Source organism: Channa argus, chromosome 13, assembly GCF_033026475.1.
Source record: "Channa argus isolate prfri chromosome 13, Channa argus male v1.0, whole genome shotgun sequence".
NCBI classification, from domain to species: Eukaryota; Metazoa; Chordata; class Actinopteri; order Anabantiformes; family Channidae; genus Channa; species Channa argus.
The window spans coordinates 5805583-5825267 of NC_090209.1; the positions used below are offsets into that span (position 1 = coordinate 5805583).

General features: G+C 37.5%; 2 protein-coding genes and 1 long non-coding RNA gene across 11 annotated transcripts; 1 reads left to right on the top strand and 2 right to left on the bottom strand.

Annotated features, from left to right (window-relative positions):
• Positions 1-1232: 1232 nt before the first annotated feature.
• On the bottom strand, positions 1233-3633 carry zgc:56699 (uncharacterized protein LOC405758 homolog). 3 transcript variants are annotated; one of them, XM_067528505.1, is made up of 7 exons: positions 3543-3633; positions 2893-3034; positions 2689-2795; positions 2046-2172; positions 1882-1965; positions 1584-1641; positions 1233-1491 (listed from the first exon to the last, which is right to left on the bottom strand). In XM_067528505.1, exons 2-7 carry the CDS (start codon positions 2978-2980, stop codon positions 1410-1412), a joined length of 546 nt encoding a protein of 181 aa, XP_067384606.1. In that variant the 5' UTR covers positions 2981-3034; positions 3543-3633; the 3' UTR covers positions 1233-1409. The 3 variants fall into 3 exon arrangements, with proteins under 3 accessions (XP_067384606.1, XP_067384605.1, XP_067384603.1); XM_067528504.1 differs by lacking the exon at positions 1584-1641 and having other exon boundaries at positions 2689-2792; XM_067528502.1 differs by lacking the exon at positions 1584-1641.
• Positions 3634-6844: 3211 nt separating this feature from the next.
• LOC137139580 (uncharacterized) lies at positions 6845-15694 on the bottom strand. 4 transcript variants are annotated; one of them, XR_010916352.1, is made up of 8 exons: positions 15558-15694; positions 11924-12023; positions 9416-9787; positions 9218-9280; positions 9053-9113; positions 7524-8775; positions 7317-7432; positions 6845-7019 (listed from the first exon to the last, which is right to left on the bottom strand). It is a non-coding gene; the product is annotated as an uncharacterized lncRNA (long non-coding RNA). The 4 variants fall into 4 exon arrangements; XR_010916354.1 differs by having other exon boundaries at positions 7244-7432; XR_010916351.1 differs by having other exon boundaries at positions 7317-8775.
• letmd1 (LETM1 domain containing 1) lies at positions 10849-19362 on the top strand. 4 transcript variants are annotated; one of them, XR_010916350.1, is made up of 10 exons: positions 10849-11007; positions 11330-11472; positions 13963-14075; positions 14585-14667; positions 14860-15046; positions 15575-15676; positions 15809-15961; positions 16444-16511; positions 16608-16704; positions 18295-18312. XR_010916350.1 is itself a non-coding variant. In XM_067527022.1 (9 exons), exons 1-9 carry the CDS (start codon positions 10892-10894, stop codon positions 18372-18374), a joined length of 1074 nt encoding a protein of 357 aa, XP_067383123.1. In that variant the 5' UTR covers positions 10850-10891; the 3' UTR covers positions 18375-19362. The 4 variants fall into 4 exon arrangements, 3 of the variants coding, with proteins under 3 accessions (XP_067383124.1, XP_067383123.1, XP_067383125.1); XM_067527022.1 differs by lacking the exon at positions 16444-16511 and having other exon boundaries at positions 10850-11007; positions 18295-19362; XM_067527023.1 differs by lacking the exons at positions 15809-15961; positions 16444-16511 and having other exon boundaries at positions 18295-19362.
• Positions 19363-19685: the final 323 nt, after the last annotated feature.

Here is a 19685-nt window from a genome sequence, read left to right on the forward strand (position 1 = left end):
GAAAGGGCACAAATAAGATGTTTTCATAATCAGGAAACTTAATTGAATTAAGGGGAGATAATCAAACCAATCATAATTAGGTTTTCAAAAGGACTGAAGTATGTGAGGGAGCGATGATATCTGAGCTTCAGTTTGCCTCCTCATTAACTGAGAAGTAGTGCCATCCAGTGCTAATTATACAGCAAAACATACAATTAGCCACAACATTCACCCCACCTAGTGGTTTTAATGTTGTAGTGAACAGAGATAAGAGTGGGAACACTTTCATACTGGCATGCATTAAACATGTCGTGACACTGCAGCTTCATAGCTGCAGACCAGTTAGAGTAGCACAGCACCACTACTTCAGTGCTTCTATCCAAGCAGCTGTTTGTTAAAATGTGTGTCTTACTAAAAGTTACTTAATAATGTTCAAGGGGGCTCAGTGGTAGAGCATTGGGTTGGGATGCAGAAGGCAGCGGATTTGAACCCCGCCGTCCTGCCAGCGTAAAAACACATGCCAAATCAACGTGCGAAACATGTTCTGCTGTGGCAACCCCTGAAGGGACCAGCCGAAAGTCGTTGATTTTACTTGAGAATGTTCAGATACAGATTGAGATCATTTTATTTATTAACCTCTAAAGTTATAATTCAAATATGTCTTACTACTTTTGTGGACCACCTGAAAATGTCCACTAGTATAGTAAGAACATTCCAGCTTGTTTAAATTGCAAATTGATTTTGTTGCCGTGTTTCAATTCTAATTCCATCACAGCTGATAAGTTGTCAACATAGGTCAATTTCAATTAAAGGAAAGATTGTTCTTGACTCTTAGTTTTTAGTTACTTTAGGAACATAAGGGCTTTAAAATTATAACCACCATAAGATTCAGGTTTTTGCAATTAAATGCTGAACAACCCAAAAGTGCAGGAGTTACACTAGAGAAACTTAAGTGTTTGTAGCTCCACATCAATTAGCTACATTTTATACACAAAGAAGAAATAAATATTTATCATAAATACTTGAATAAGTACAATTATTTACTGAGAAGTATTTTGCCATGGTTGTATAATAAACAAATGTATTGCTCCACTACTGTTCAACCTAATCTAAAATTGTAACCAAACAATTCTTTAAAAAAATCACACAAAACTATTTCAAATAAAGACCTTTAATACAACAAGCACACAATCTCAAAACAATGTCATCTCTTTATATTTAACAGGGGGCATGCAAGACAATAGGAAACAAAACTTTGGATGACGGGTGAACAAAATGAGATCAATGCAAGCGAGGTACAATACAGAACACTGAGATACAATTGTGGAATTTAAATAAAGTTTAAAGTCTACAGAGTCATTAAGAACTAATTTAAAAAGATAAGACCTAAATTATGAACCCATTTTGATTCACTGCACAGCAAGCTCAAATTATGGCTTAGTTCCAGACCATGGGAGAGTACTGGGTGCCCTAAAGTTTGGGTGAAGATTATTGATAGGCCTCGTCTCCAACCTGCAGAGATGAAGACAAAAAAACAGTTAAAAAACTAAACAATATATACAAATTAAGAATTTTAATAATCGGTAAAGAGGTGGAGTATTTGCCTTTGATTCAAGGTGGTGTTTACACCCCACACAAATGGAGGAGCATCATCATCAACCTCTGCACAAATAGGTAAATCAACAATGTCAAATTGTGGTTCAGAATTTAAACCTAAATATTGTGTGCATCTTACTATAGATACTTTGAATCCATTCTTTTAAACTCAAGCACTGATTGTTAGTGGCTACATCTGAAGGTACCAACATTCAGCACTTAAAAAGTGATTATACATGCAACTTTCTTTCATGTGCACAAAAACCAACCAAGTATAACCAAAAAGATGTTGCAGCTATTTTATACCATTGTCCCAGTCCTCAGTCATGTTTGGGTTTACCCAGGTAGTGACGGGGACCTGCCATTTACAGTACTCATTTGTGGGTCCACCTGCAAAGACAGCACGAGGAAATTTAGAAAGACTATAAATACAAACAAACAAGTCTGGAAAAACCTAGTGATAATCTCACCATCTTCATTGCCCATTGATATCCTGTCCGCGCAGGTCTCCATGTGGTGTTTCAGCTCATGCTTGGGGAGCAGGTGGCGAGCATTGAAAGGACAGGTTTTTAGCTCACTGGCCAGTTTAGGGTGATTCTACATCAGAAGATAAATAAACGCAAGTCAGCCAAGCTAGGGGTGCAATTCCATGTAGTTGACTTCTGAAGTCAGTACCTGTTTTTGCTTTTGTTCATGAGTACATATCAAGCATCCAGTCAACTACAGTAAAATTAGATAGCAAGTGATTACTGCTGCATCTGCAGGACACGTCTATGTCCGTGTAATCATTTTTTCCCCTTCTTTCTCTTGTCCATGCTACTACAAGCGACTAATGGATGGGACCCACCCTGAATGGTTAACTGAAGGCTGCAGAGTCCTGATCCTGAAGGAAGGGAGCAGACCCTTCCAACTACCTGCCTCTGCACCAAATGGAAGCTCCTGTCAGGCATCATAGCGGCTAAGAAGATCAGGCACGTGGCTCATGGCTATTTTCAACTTGTGTACTTATATATTAAAAATTTCATTCCATATATTCAAACTTTTAGTCAACATTCTCAAGTTTTATTCCATAATTGCAAAACATATCTAAATTTTTCTATTATCTATACTTACCTTCCTGCACTTTATAAGGTGATAAGGGAAGCGGCAGGCCCGGATCTGATGGTTCTTGTCAAAAGGACACTGCAGAAGTTTGTCTGGGTCCCAGTCGCTTTTGTCTGCTTTTAAAAATCAACCAAAACAAAAATGCAAACAAATGGTGTTTACTACAAAGGTATTATGAGCCTTTTAAAATGTGTTAGAAAATGTAGGTTTTACCTTCCTCCTCTTTCAGCTGTGCTCTCTCAGAAGTAGCAATCCTGCACGGCCACGGGCCGCTAGTGGTTTCAAATCTGATGGTTGCCATTTCTAAGCTTGACTTAAATTAGCACAAGCCAACTAATCAACTGGGAAGGTTAGTCTGAATTGCAAAAAAAAAAAAAAAAAAACTGAAATTAACAGGTTTTCAGATACGACTTAACTTATATGTATGAATGCTAAAGACGCTATGTTCTATATTGGTTTAACACTACATCACAGTTCACTTTTGTTAAAGAGCAAACATTAACGTGATCTTTCACCTGGACGAAGTTGACTTGGGTCCTTGTGCTCAAACGTATAAATGTAAGTAGCTATATTTTAAGGTCATTTCATTCATAAAACAGGAGCAAAGTGACGAGTAAAGAGTTGATAACATTGACGATAGCGTTACACGCCCAGGCAGTAAATTTTGGGCCGCGGCCAAAACCAAGACCACTAAGGTTAGAGACTAAAACTTGTTCTGTGTGGGGACAGCAAGGTTACATCTTTATAGGACAATGACCTCATTGCCGTGAAAACCTTTAACACGTACATTATGAATAGTCTTTAAAATGAAATGATAACACACAAACGAAACATTTAATCGGACTTCGGTTCTTAGTTTTTACCTGTTCGTGACCAGAGAGCCATTTGAAATAGCTCCGCCCCTCACGTCTTTTAACTTTGACGTCATGTGACTTCCTGTTTAGACAAAAAAAAAACGATGTAAAAAGTACCTTTCTAGAGGTTAATACATAAGTACAGCTAAAATTACTGCTGTGAAAATTTATTCAAGTAACAGTAAAAAAAAAAAAAAATTCTGAACGTGATATTTTAAACATAAAAATGCCACCTCAGCTGACGTGCAAGGTGATGGATTTTTGTCAGACTATATAGATATAACAAGATCAGACTATAGATATAACAGGAAAGAGTAGAACATATTAATGTCTCCTTTAACATATACTCCTGCACAGTGGAGTCGACTCTATCATAACTGGCATCAAGCACTACACTAATGAGTCAGAAATGTCATGTCCCTGGATATAACTTATGCTTATGAGCAAAACTAGCAAGTTAGCGTTTGCTACACTACCAAATCTACACAAACACAAAATTTTAAAATTTGCTGGTAAGTTGACATTTGGTCCGTTGTTGGTTTCGAGCAGGACTGTAGTGCATTGGTTAGAGCTGCCATCTGTGGCATTTCTGTGTGGAGTTTGCATGTTCTGCTCGTAGTGTTATGTCTCTCAGTGTTTGCTCTGAGATGACTGGCAACCTGTCCAGGGTGTAACCTGCCTTTCGCCCATTGGCAGCTAGAATACAAGAAGAACAACCTTTACTGTCATTGAGCAAAGATATATTTTTTTAAATAATGACAATAATAAATAAAATCAAAGACCTATATCATAGCACTCGCAGAACCATAGGATTTTTAGAGCCTTGTTGTTTTTTGAAAATTGTATGGTTTCAAAATATCTTATAATGTCATTTTTGAAAACAATGTTTGGTGGTTTATTCTTAGTAAATTAATATTTATGAATATAGTGATAAAATGTATTAGAAAATATTACTCTCTTCTTCCTTGTAATTAGATTCCCAAAAAATTGTCTTTATAAGCAAATCAGAAATCTTTGAGATTTTTGATTTGAACAAAGTAAGGACATCAGACCAAAACACTTCAGTATGTTTAGCTGCTTCAGTATGTTTAACATGACTTACTTACATAGTACGTGACAAAACAAAAAAGCCTTTTCCAAACTGTAGAATGCAGTTCATTTTAGGTTTTAAACCTAAAATGAGCTGTAAAATTTGAATAGTAAAATGTGACTGACCAAATGGATACACTTAGAGAATTGTACAGGAGTCAGTCATTTCAGTCTCTCCTCTGCATTTATCGGATCACTTCTTCATTCTGCTCACTGCCTTTCTCCCAAGACCTTCCCATACTTGCAGCTTTCTGATGCATCTCCAAGTCTCTCATTTCTGAGTAGTTTTCTTCCCTGGTCTCTGCAACCCTTCCCCCATCCCCTGTTCTCTCCACACATAGAAACACAGCCACTGACAGCCTCTGGCCCCTGTTTTCACGGCCTGCCTATCCCTCTGCTCCTAATCCCTGGCTCACCTATCTGATCCGTGAATAAGGCACCGCATTTAGGACTGCTGAGAGGAAGTGGCACAAGTTCAATACCCCACCTGCTCTAGCCGTAAATTAGAGCCTGCTTGGATCTTTTTCTCATAGTGTTCCCAAGGCAAAAGGTTAGCACCAACAAGTGGTCACTTGTAAGTCGCTTTGGATAAAATCGTCTGCCGAACAGATAACTGTATTGTAAATGTAAACGCTAATACCCCTAGTAAAATGTGACTGATCAGTGGATACACTTACGACAATTGTACAGGAGTCAGCTGGCTACAGGGCCTTTTCCTATCATCCAGCTTTTCCTCTGAAATATCCTGCTGCTGAAATCAGGCAGTTTGACTCTGTAAGGATTTTTAAATCCATACTTAAAACTAATTTTTTTCCCTGGCCTTCAATTGGGCCTTAGGGTTTGTACCTGCTACTTATTTCTGATTTCTGACTGGCTGATGGGAAAAGTTTTCTATAACTTACTGAAAATCACTGCATCTTCTAACCATATGTTTTTTCCTTCCAAGCACATCATGCTCTGGCTCTGTGCTTTTCCTGTCCTTGTTCTAGGTATAATGGAGTGGCACTTGTGTGTTCAAGGCAACGTCTAGGGGTGGCACTTGAAAGTTGCTCATCACCTCCCTGATTGTAATTTGTTGCTCTTCTTTTCTTTTCTTTCCTCTCTCCACACACCCTGAGTCTGTTTCTGTTTAACGTTTCTTCTTTAGTTTTTTTTCTCCACCCTCGCTTATAGTGTGATATGTTGGTTTTCTGTAAAATTCTCTAGCATGTGTCTGATGATGACTCTATTATAATATGACTAAAATATCTCTTATAAACAAAAACATAGTGTCATCATATGTAATATTCTAAAAATTGTAATTAAATATTTGAAATATGATAAAATGCAAGGGTAAAAGTTATAATAATATTCAGAGTGAACACATGTTGTTCTAACTATATGTTTAAAATTGTAAATATATTGTTAGATACGCTCGCAATATTTTGTAATTTTTGAAATTTACGTTTTTAAAATCATAATTACTTGCAGTGTGTGGACTTAAAATGTCTTTAGTTTCAATGCATTCTTGTTTAGAGTCATGCATTTTTTCATCATACTAATTTTGACGCAATGTTGCTGTACAGTTTGTTTATAACAATTTAAAGGGAAAGACACAACAGAAAATATACAGTAGTGCTGGACAATGGCCCCAGCGTATGGTGACATCCTCTACCTACTTTAGTAGGTTTGTTCTCATCTTGACTGGGTGGGTGTTCAGCACAATACTAGCACCTTCAACACCATCAAGCCTTTTACGCTTAGAGACCAGATTTTGGAGATCCAGGTTGACTCACACCTGGTATCCTGGATTACTACCTCACTGGAAGACCATATTATATCAGGTTATGGCACGGTACATCTAAGACTGTAATTAAAACTAAAGCACCTCAGGGTACTGTACTCTCCCCGTCGTGTTCACTCAGTACACTTCTGACTTCTCAGAAATGTGCCACATATATTAGTTCTTAGAGGACACTGTGAGTCTAGGGTTGTATATTAAGGGTTGGGCAAGAGGGTGAGTACAGGGGTCTGCTGGACATGGAATATTGCAGGTCAAAGCCCTTTCAACTGTTGGAGGCAAGGAGACAATCATTGACTTCTAGAAGCAGAGATCCCGCTGCAACAAGTGTAGATGAGAGGCTCAATGAAGACCTGCTTTAGATCTGTGGTAATGTTTATTATTTATTATTGGATTTATTTAACATTAGGAACAATAAAAAAACATTTTTATCGTTGTAATATTTAATTTTATTCTATACACTAAATGTATTGATAGATGAAACATTTTCTGTTTGTGACTGTTGTTGACTAAAAATGGAAGTAGCCCTGTTTCATAAGGTCTTGATCACTTTCTGCAGAGCATCTTAAAGTGTTTGGTCAGATGCCAGACATCCTCTGCAAGCTGCCTGTAGTGCACTGAAACAAACATGCATTACATTGGTTAATATAAAACCTTTAAAGATTATAGAGACAAATGAACACAGAGATGGTGAAGTGCTTGTAGTGAACGTACATTTTTGGTTATTGAATCATGATATCAGGAACATGATAAATTTTGAAACTTTTAACAAGTTTAATAGCATCTGAGCACATTTTAAGATTGTTACTATAGGAATTGCTCAGAAAATGATGAGACTTACAATACATTCAATACACTGTAATATCTGATCATAGCCACTGAAGATGTTTCTCTCTTCATCTTTCGTCTCTTACACGTTCATTTGTCTCCTTCATCAATCTGGACCTGCTGATCATGTTATTTCTTATCTCTGGCCTCCTCTCGGTTTGTTTTTATCACCTTGGATTTTGAGATTTCACCAGTGGCAGCTCTGAATATAAAGGAAAAAAGATACATTTAATAAATTATTTGAAAAACAAATTGAGTTGACAAAGTGACGTAAATATAAAATATATGAAGACCTGTTGTTATCTGGCGCTGCTCCCGATCCGTTTTTGTTCCTGGGCCTGCTTCCTGGGTTTTCCTAGGGACTAATCTTTTTTCTCATTTTGGGGTTATTTTTTTACTTTTATCATTGCGTGGCTTCCCTTAAATTCATTTTATGCTTTTTTGTTTTGTCAATTAAGGCCTGTTAATTAAGGTAGAATAACATCCTGGGGATGTTCCTGGTCTCATTTTGTTTGGTCCTGTAGCCTTTCCTTCAACCTCCATGACATGCTGCCTCCAATTCAAATCAAATCTAATTACATCAAAGCGGATGAAATCAAATGATATTAATTCAAATAAAATCCGCTAATTAGTTCAAATCAAATTAGATGTAACCACAACACGTCAATTTCCATAAAATATGACCCGATCAGACCAAACTACACAACAAGAAATTCATATAAATTTTCATTTTAAAAAATTCAAATAAAAACTCAATAATTCAAAGCAGATAAAATCAATTAACTTTTTATTCTAATGAAATCAATTTAAAGCAAATTGGGTCAGATCAAAAGAGACATAATCACAACACTTTCATTGTTATAAATCTGACCTGATCAGACCAAACAAATCACACAATACACTATGAAAGTGATATAAATTCAAAATAAAAGCACTGAATAAGATGAATTAATTCCTAAAAGAGTGCTTACTCAGTGGCTGACCTGATGGAGGTCCAGCTGCTCTCTTACCTCCCCTGATGCTACGCTGTCTGTTCCTCTCCTTGATGATGTCATGAATGTCCCTCACCCACGTTTGCTTGGAACCAGCTGTAAGAAGAGGGTTAGGGGGTCTCTGAGGAACTGCAGGGGCATGTGGTGCACTCACCTCTCTCACTTCAGGAGATCTGGCTCTGGGCAGCTTCCTGAAGATCATCTTGGTTTCCAGCAGCTCACAGGTCCAGTGTTCATCCTCAGGTCCTGAAGGGGGCTGGCTAGGAGGACACCTTGCGCGAGGACAGGGGTTAGAGGAGACATTAGGAGAGCAAGAGGGAGAAAATGGGAGTGAAGAGAAGCCTGGGAATCTGCTACAGTGGGAAGATGAACTAGGGGGAGACGGAATGTTAGGGAGGGAGCCAGGAGGTGTGTGAGGAGACCCGGGTGTGGTGCCTGGAGAGGAGCTGCCGGAGACAGCTGGTCCGTGGACCTTCCTAAAGAAGAGTCTAGGGCTTTCCCGCTGGTCGGGGAGTGGGACAAGGACAGCCATCCAAGTGAAGCTCTGCTCCTGCTGAGAGCAGAAACAAACATTTAAACTTCAGCTGCAGGTCACATGAACACAAAAGCAAAGAATTTGTTACAGTATATTGAGATAGTAATACGAAAAATGACATTTGTCCTGATTCATATTCGTAATTCAAGTTGAACCTTTGTTTAAGGGAGCTCATGTCGATGTGTCCTGTAATTTGGGGGATTTTGAGAGTCCGGTAAAAAATAAAATAATAATAATAAATAAATCTGGTAAAATACATCGTAAAACCACCGGAATTTAAATGAATAAATCTCACTTGTTCCATCCTGAAACCGTCAGTTGATGTCAGGTCCACAAAGTTGCTCAGTGGAGGAGGTCTTTTCCAGAAATGATCGAGTGAAATCAGTGAAAACAGGAAATTCTGCCTAGGCGGTTTCTTACTTTGCTTATGTTCAAAATTGATAAGATTTTAATGACGCACCTGGAGACGAAACGTAGCAACCACAGAATCCTTCAGCTCCACGTCACTAGTGGACCGGAAGCTCTGAACAGGATGAAGAACAACCAAAATACACAAAGTCCACAGACAAAATAAAAGGTATGTCACCATAAATGTCCTGTTAATTAATGAAATAGGTCATCCACTCACTAAAAGGACATTTCTAACATGGAGACTTACCGTGTGAATGGAAACATCATTAAAAAGTCACGAAATGTTCATAAATAACAACTAATTGATCCTCTTCGTCGTAAGTAGATGATGATGTGGGATGTTACAGTAGTTTGGACCAAACTGAACTCCAAGTTTCTGGACTTGCAGTAACACACTCAGGCCACAGGATGGTGGTGTTTTCCAGGACATTCAAAATGCCTGTGACTATTGTTTTTTTTCTGATTTTACAAATTATGGCCTCTATGTGTCTATTTACCACATCTCTGGGATTGAGGCAGGTGTCTAAATTATAAAAGACCTCCTCCATTGTGTCACAATCAACAAGACGTTGTCCCTGTAATCCTAATTATCTTTCTGATTCACAGGTCCTATTTCCACCTGGGGAGACAATACAGCAATGTAAGAGTCATGTACTTTGACTTCTCCAGTATCAGTTACACTCAATACCTGAAGACAATGCAAGATTTTTCTGACCATATCTAATAGAATGAGTTGTAGGACTGTGCAACAATTGAATGGAATAATTGCAATAATTTAGAGAAATTGAGGCAAGATCAGTGCTATTTATGGTCCCTATCACGTGCTCTGTGATAAACTGTGGCAGACAAGAACCTCAATCAACTACAGACGGATTTCAACAGAGCAAGACGCAACGCTTCAGGCACTTATTTATAGCGCAATAATAATACATTGGACATTTTTCCTCATCAAATGTTACTTTTAAAAGTGAATTCACTTCACTAAAGTCACCTTTTCTTTCTTGTGTTTTATGTTTTTTAATCTTACAACTATCAAAACTATTAAGTTCCTAAAACCAGAGTTTGATGGACCCTTCACGTCAAGATGGAGAATGGACGACCCAACATAATGTAGTTCATTTTCTTTTGTAAACCTACCGAAGTCTAGTACTGCACAAGTACAGTTTTGAGGGTTGTGTCTTTCAGTTCATTTTCAGAACAATAGTGAAATGAGTTTACAACAAATATTTCTCCTTTTGATTTCACTGGTTTGTAGCCCCAACATTTCATTTTTAATTTTCTTTTAAATTAGTGCTTGGTCATTTTCTGAGCAGACGAAATTGGATATTTTTTAAATTTTGTTCTTATTTGTATCTGTAGGCTATATTAAATAAACATAACAAGGCCCAATCAATTTTGATTACATTCTACATAAACCTTATTTATGATGTAGTCTATATGTTGAACTACTGTATTAAGGTCAATCAACTTTAGTTGTGTTTAATATTTTTTGGAGGGTACTGGAACAAAGTGTAGGCTACTTTGTTCAACTTGAATTACGAATATGAAGTTCTAATTGTTATACAAGTAGCTTTTTACGGACGTTAATCTACTTTTACTTGTGCATTTCCGCTTCTGAAACCTGGAGCTTGGCCTAGGTTTGATTACGGTAACGCAGCGGCTTTCCCTTTGCCGTGTATGAGCGTCATTACGGTAACTGCGGGGCGCCTCGCCGTGTCAAAACATGGCGCTGTCCTGTTCACGCCTGTGCAGCCACCTGTCATTAACCCGACTGTTTGGCCTCAGGACAAACAGGATAACAATTGGTGTTTATTCTCCGAACGTGTCGTATCAGTCCAGGTATATCTAAAACTTCTTAAAGCTCATGGGTATACGATTTGTACACACATCGCTGTTGCTTTTTAGCTCAGCTGCTAACGTTAAGCTAGCAGCGAGCCGCTCATTGATTTTTACATCTGATAAGCAACATTAAAATAAAAGTGCCATCTTGTGAAGATACCTTTTTATTTAATTTTTAAGTACTAGTCATTGGGGCACGTCCTCCATAAATCTAGCTAATGTTCTAATGTCGCAGACAATGTAGAAGGTTAGGTTAATTAATGACATTTTTCATTCCCATAGAGATGCTGTTGTTATCATGCTAACCTCTTCCCATTTCCAGGTTGCCCCTGTGTAGACAATATTCATCGTCCAAAGTTAGGCGAGGTATTGGTCGATATTTTCAGTGGGCAAATAGCAAATATGAAGGTTTCCTCAAAAGGAGATTTCCCCGCTTTTACCTGCTCTACCACACATTTATGAAAGGTAAAACCACTGTTAACTCACCTCTCAAAGTGACAGTACTCTATTGATGCAAACTGTTTCTAAAGAGTTTATAAGCTGCTACTGATGCTTTCTTGATTGTTCACGAGTCTTTTAAGAATCGCCTACAGATCACTTATAAGCAGTTAACAACAAGGTTTAGGTTGCCATGTTATTAAACATTCTCCTCTTTTCTACCATTTAAATTTGCTGGTTAGCGCCCTTAAACTAGTCAGTTCTGCAGTTATTAATGTATTTGGTTCTTCAATAAACTTTAATTGATTGCTCTGTTCGTAATTAGCCATCGCAAAATGTAGTTAGTTTACTATAGCTATTAAAGGTTCTACTGTGATCTAATTGAAACTTATTCCAAATGGATATTGATATTCCCTATATTGGCAACTTATGCAGGATATATGCACATCTGCTCCATCATATGGTAGCCATAACTTACAGGTATATTGTCAGAATCCCAGATATTGTCTTAATCGCTCTTCTTGTTAGTTGGTTGTAGGGGTTCTGGAGCCAAACCCACCCTGGGCAGGGTATATGTCCTGGGCAGAGACAGACAAACATTTATACTCACATTTATACCCAAGGGCAATTTAGAGTCTCATGCCTGAGCAAGAGCAACCCAGAGGAAACTCATGCAGTCACATGTGAGAACACACAAACTCAACACAGAAAGGCTGGCTTGAATTTAAAAGGCCTTCTATGTGTGAGGCTAATGGCCATAATGTATAGTAAAAATTTCCCTTAACATGAGCTGCCATATTAATTAATTATAAAACAAAAGTAAACCCTCAGAATCCCCGAATGAGAAAAAGCAACCTTTGTCAAAAACTGTCAGCATGTTCACATTCTATTTGTGCATTTTCTGCAAGAACATTATACTCCGCGAATGAAGGAGGTGCTGTACTGAACTACACTGTACTGTCATGTAAATACATAAACGAGGAGCGCAGAACATTGGGCAAGGAAAAGCTAATTTATTTGTATAGCATATTTCATACTAAGAGTTAATACAGTGTTTCATAACTGCATTGCACAAAATATTAAAACATCCCTGATTCAGTCCAATATAAAACTATAACTAACTTTGGCTTTAATAATTGAATTATGTCTCTATGACAGTGTCTGAACATTAATAAAGTAATAAAAATAGGACAGTTTTATTAGATTGCATTAAATTTTACAAGTGTAGAGTGAATCCAGAAAGTATTCAAAGGCCTTAACTTTTATCAAATTTTGTTATCCTTCAGCCTTATTCTAAAGTTAAACAAATTTATTATGTTCCTCAAAATTCTACAAACAATACCCCATAATGACAATTTCAAAGAAGTTTGTTTTAAATCTTTATCGAGGCATAGATCTCAGGAAGGGTACAGAAATATTTCTGCAGCATTGAAGGTCCCAATGAGCCCAGTGGCCTCCATCATCCTTAAATGGAAGAAGAAGAACCAGGACTCTTCCTAAAGTGGGGTCCAACCGACCAAACTGAGCCATCAAGAGAGATGGGTCTTAGTCAGCGAGGTGACCAAGAACCTGAAGGACACTCTGAAAGAGCTCCAGCGTTTCTCTCTGGAGAGAGAAGGACCTTCCAGAAGAACAAGCGTCTCTGCAGCACTCCACCAATCAGGACTGTATGGTAGAGTGGCCAGACAGAAACCACTCCTCCGTGAAAAGCACATGACATCCCGCCTGAGGGACTATCAGACCATGAGAAACAAAAATCTCTGGTCTGATGAAACAAAGATTGAGCTTTTTGGTCTGAATGCCAACTGTCATGTCTGGAGGAACCCAGGCACCGCGCACCACCTGGCCAATACTATCCCTACAGTAAAGCATGGTGGCAGCATCAGGCTGTGGGGGTGTTTTTCAGCAGCAGGAACTGGGAGACTAGTCAGGATCGAGGGAAAGATGAATTCAGCAATGTACAGAGACATTCTTGATGGAAACCTGTTCCAGAGGATCTGGACCTCAGGCTGTTTCATCTTTTAACAGGACAACGACCCTAAGCACACGGCCAAGATAACAAATTTACAGGGATTCAAACAAACTTCTTTCACGACATTATGGGGTATTGTTTTTAGAACTTTGAAGAAACCAATGAATTGAAACCAATGAATTGAATCCATTTTGAAATAAGGCTGTAACTTAACAAAAGTGCTGTGAATACTTTCCAGATGCAAGTGAACACAAAGCATATATAGCTGTAGAGTAATAAACATAATTTTAATGGGAATATTGTGTATAACAGATGCAATGAAAATTATGTTATGGTATTTATTTTGGCACTACTGATTGTACCATTTAGACAGCGACAGGAGAGCCCAGAAAGGCTTCCTGTCTATATGTCACAGCGTTTTTGAGCTAGTTAATGAACCCTAAATGCTGAATGAGCAATTCACAAAGAAATGGCTGAAAAATGCGACATAAATGCATCCTATATTAATCCATATCATAAACGTTGTTGTCATTGTATTATTCCAGGATTTAAGCTACTGTTTCAAGATGCCAAAGAAGTAAGGAGAATAAAAGCAAAGATGATAAATGGAGTAAAGTTCCAGGATTTGCCCTATAGGGAGATGGAGAAACTCAGACAGGTTGGTGTCTTTACTGAATGAGCCCCCCCCCACTTAAACCCACACACACCTGGGGAGAGTCATAGCTACAGTATTGATACAACAATGTGTTGGTTAATCAATTGGTAAGTCGATAGAAAAGTTATTTTAATAATCAAATACAATTTTAGGTAACTTTTTAAGTACATGTACCTTAACTTTTTATTAAGGAACATGATGCCTTTTATCATAACACACATATATATATATATATATATATATATATATATATATATATATATATATATATATATATATATATATATATATATATATATATATATATATCTTACTGTGATGAAATACATAATACATGTGAATAAATACATAATATACAGTCGATGAAGATTCTTTCATTATTAGCAGAACCAGATGAAACCTTATGGCTTCAGCAGCAGGCTGCAATTGTGGAATTTTAATTTACTGTAAAGCCACTGTTTTATTTGAGGTCTGTGATGTTTAATATGTGTTGTTTAATACTCGTTTCACAGTTTCGCAGAGACATGATCAAGGCTGTTCCGCTGGTGGTGATATCGATCCCTCCCTTTGCCAACTACCTGGTTTTTGTTTTAATGTGAGTTTATGGTGAATAAGTCATTGGAAATTTAGCAAAGCCTTTTAAAATTATTCTCAGTTTATATCTGTACCTCTAAATAATTAATTGTGTCCTTTAGTGTATTGGATCTTCCCTCCTGCTCTGCCCCTGCTGAAACATGTTTTCCCATCACCCATCTCTCTGCTACCATCCCTTCCTGTTCACTTCTAGGTACTTTTTCCCCCGCCAGCTCCTGATCCCCCACTTCTGGACTCCTAGGCAGCAGATAGAGTTTCGGAGAGTGTACCATTCCCTCAGGGTCCGCCACCACCTGCCAATTATCGAAGGGCTTAAGGATACGAGTGGCCAGGTCAAAAACAGCCAGTTACAGAGTCGCCTTAAAGAACTGTGTGCTAAAGTAAGTGAATTAAGTGATGTGAAAAACACATCACAGGTTGCACAGCAGTTGCAGAATAAGTTGTATTTTCTATTAGACAGTTTTCTTCTCAGAGAAAATTGCCCACATATCCCTTTATGAATTGCAGTAATTGTGCAAATATGCTTGGACATAAATGTACAGAATAAATCCCTGCATTCATTTTTCATAAGTTAACTTATGGTAACATATAAATAACAATAAAATTGAACCCTTAGGGTACCACTATCTACCGTGCTGCTTAGACTGAGGAGTAAAAGTCATGGAAGAAACCAGACTTATCGGACCTGAAAAGATGATCATTTCAAGCCCACATAAAGACACTTAAAACATTGCTAGCTTGTAACTAGCTGGTAGTTGCTAAAAAACTTTTTTTTACATACACAGTGATGTTGCATTTGCAGTGTAATACAAAACACTGTGATCTTAATGTATGTTAATACATGATGGAAACAAAATGGGTCTGAATCTGTGTCCAGAAGCATAAACTGACCTTTGCTGTATTTTCAGGTGCAGGGGGGAGAAACCCCAAAACTGTCGGAAATCCTTGTTGTTCGAAGCCTGTTTTCTGGACCCCCATTGGGCATGAAAAGGATGAGCGTAGATCACATGGTCAGTAAAACACTGCTATTCACTAACAACCAGCACAATCCAGCACTGCTCATTTAGTTCACACAAGGAAATGCCAAAGGCCTGGTAAACACCACTAGCTTGTTTCTTCCGTCTGTCTCCATGGCCGATCAGAGACACATCAGTTCCCTGCTCTTCCTGACGCCACGCCTCCCAGGTTTCCTGATTAGCCGGCGGCTGAACAGCTATGCCCTGGAGCTGCTGCAGCTGGACCGAGCCCTCAGCAGATTGGGTCCTCAACAGCTGAGTGACTACGAACTCCGACAGGTCTTTAGGACATGACATTATATGCATCAACCAGACATGATACTGTCAAAACCAGTAACTGAAGCCTTTGGAAATACCTCCATTCATATATAAATGTCTTCATTGTGGTCAGATCTTCAAATTACAAGTCTGAATTTTAACAAATAACACACAAATATTAGATGGCTACTGATGTGGTTTAGAGCTACTTTGACTCATATAACTCTACCACATTTAGAGTTTAGTGTTTACAAGACAGATCTGCTGAACCATCCATCACAAAACAGACGTCAGAGGAATCTCACAGCTACGTTTGGTGGAGGGAGCATCATGATTTGGCACTAAGCTGCTTCCTCAGAAACTCATAAGTGTATCAAGGCATCTGATAGGATGATGTCAGAGTCACTCACTTCTTCCACTAGTGCAGTAAATGTTTGGTTGGTGTGTTGAAAAACAACAAAAAATATTATAGCTGGTTGCATGTTTTTATATTATACATGTAGCTTTGGTCCCCTTGAGACCTAGAGGAAGATTGGACCCCGTTTTATGACCAATTAATGCAGAAAACCAGGTACCTCCAAGGTTCACTTATTCTTGCTTTTGTATATGGTGAACACTTTATAACCTTAATAGGCTGTTTGTCACATACACATTTATTTTTTTCTAGGCTTGTTATGTAAGGGGGCTGAACTCTGACAGTCTTGGCGTTAATCAGTGCCTCGAGTGGTTGTTCCAGTGGCTTCAAGTGTCCTCCTCATTAAAAGGTATTTTCATGTTGATTTGCAGTGTTTTTGTCATTTTGAGACTTCAGTTGTATCGTATTGCCATGTGTGTTTTTTGTCTGAAAGCATCAGTTGAAGTGAACATTCTATATTTGTGCTGCTACTTCTAGCAGCATAAGAACCAGAAATGGAGAAACGGCTTGTGTCACATATTTACATATAACAAAAACATATACAGAAAAAGTGCATAATGTATCGGCAGAAAACAAAAACCACTAAGGAAAAGTTTCATCAAAAGAGTGAGAAGGTTTTAAAAAGTTTTTAATTTACAGCAGACTTTTTTATTAGAAAATGTCCTTTTTCTTTAGGTTTCGGAAATATAACCTGTATAGTCATTTCCTGTTTTACAACCCAGTTAGACATAGGAGATAAGAGAGCATAAGAAAGAAGAAAAACAGTCGCTTGTTATACCAGGGACCCAGGGAGGTAAACTGACAGTTTTAGATGGAGCCTGCTCTAAATGCTTTGGTTCTGTCTTGCTCATGTACAACACTTGAAAATACCTAATCAGATCTTTAAAACCGATCCCAAGCTCTGATCAATATCCAGGAGTTAGAGATCTCAGGACAATCCTAAAACGAGTTATAGTGGTTTGCTTTTTTTGCCCCATAGGCCTTTCCATAAGTTGTCTGTCCCATATTAGAATGTTTAAATGTTAATTTTATAAAATACCTGTAGTGCATACGTTTCCATCCAAACTCTCTCCAAATCAGTATTAGTCGACCTCCAATGCATGTTAAGTCTTCCCAATGCTCCAGTATCTAAATGTTTGCCTCCCTTTTCCACTTGTCTCTTATATGAGGTGTATTTACTCCACGTTAACTTGAAGGCTTTTGTTGAGTTTGGAGATCGTTAAAAATCCTACCCAAACTAGATTCGGATCTTTCTAGATCAAATTGTCAATGTGGCGTCTAAGCTGCAAGAATCTAAAAAATAGTTATTAGCCTTGTCTGCATACCAGTTGTACTTTTTTATTGACTGCTGCATCCAGGTTATTTGGGAATCAAAGCAGTCGAATAATCATCCTTTTTTCTTTTTCTTAATGCAGGCACACACTTAACAGCTGATTACGGATCCGATTTATATTACTGAATGTGTTTGAAAACATAACTCTGAAAAAAAAAACTTTTTATGCTTAGATGGGGGTTAAGTGCAGGGCTTTGTCTTGGCTTTTCTGCAGGCTTTAACAAATTAAATAAAAATATGGCATGGAAAAGTTGCTAAACCCTTTATAGTGCCATACCATAAGAATAATCTATAATAGATACTTGAAAAAACTATTACATATCTATTGGTATTGGTATTTTGTTATCAACTGTCTTTAGTCTTTTTAGGCGCATAATGTGTACTAAAAATTTGCAACCACGTTAAATACATATTTGTTATAGATTTGACTCCCAACAGCAAGCCAGAACAAAAATGTCTAACCATTTATTATCCTCTAAGGAACAGAATTTATTATGTTTTTAAAAAACTTTTTCTTTAGAGAATCTCAAAATAATACTTTAACCCAAACCTCTTTACATGTCTGAAGTTGAAGTTACATATTTTCTTTGTTATATATTTTTGCAGACTCTGAGGTATCACTGCTTTTGCACAGCATTGTATTTCTCTCTGCCAACTACCCAAGTGGTCCCGGCCAACATCTCTGACAGGAAGCCTGACACCATCAGCATTTGTACATATCTTCTCGTTTGTGCGCAACATTTCCTTTTAAGGAAAAATACATTTAAGGGGGAAAAACAAGACTTCTGAAGTATTAAAAAAAAAAAAATCCCACTAATTATAGATGCTGTACAAAACATCTGTACTAAGTAATAAAAACCAAAATGTATGTATATGCTTCATTTTCATTTGGACAAATGATACGAAAAAGTTGTGCCTTTGGCAGAGTTAGCTATTAGGGATTGTACCTTTTTTTTATTCTGACAATAACACATGTACTTTGGCTTAAAAATCTTGCTTGGTGCAGTTTAACTGTTTTTTTATGTCCTTTCCTGTGAGTTCAAGGTCGCCACAGCGGATCATTTGTCCGCATGTTAATTTTTCACCATTTTTACGCTGGATTGTGATACTCTGTCTTTTATTTAGCTGGGAATGTTGAGGTAATCTCATTATTACCTGTAGCTGTATCTCAAGCTTGTTACGACTTAGGGCACAGGATTGACATCTGTTTACTTTTAACATACATTATTACAACAAAGCTACGACGACAAGCAAAGGGATATCTTTTAGTAAATATGCAGAACTGGTCTGAATAGTACAACTGTTTAAACACATTCCATTGACTAAAATACAGATGAGTGTTTGGTATGTTATATACATGTTCACATCAAACGTGTACTGTTATTTCTTATACCCGTTTGTGCTTTGCTTCTTTTTTTTTTTTTACTATGCATGTTTCTCATGACACAATTATAGGTAAATGATAAAGGTGGATGTTTCTTGAAACAGGGAAATGTAACTGAACAGCTGGCCGACTTCATAAAGCAGTGGAATACACAGACACCTTTTATAAGAGAAAAGACATGTTTATACATCCTAAACAGAGATGGAGAATAAAGCCTATTAATAGCTATTTTGCAGACATACATGCTTGAATCTGCAGAAAACTGGGAAAGCATTTACCAGCTGTATAAAGAGTTGATGGCACTTTACTTGATATGTTATTGCATTGGTAGCTGTCGGTAATGTAAAACATGAAAATTTCATTGAAGCTTTTTGCCTTTGTGGTTCCTGCAAAGGAAACTGCTTCCTTTGTGCATGTGTTTGGTGTCAAATATTATTAAATAACAAATCCGAAATGAGATGCAAAAATTATAATCTATTTATGATTTGTTGTAAATGTGAAATCTTTTGTGCAGAAATTTTGTATATGTTGCTGGGCAAGTGTTTTATACAATGTGACTGAACTGTCCAAAATAAATACCTTAATGTTGAATTTTTGTATTTATACATATACA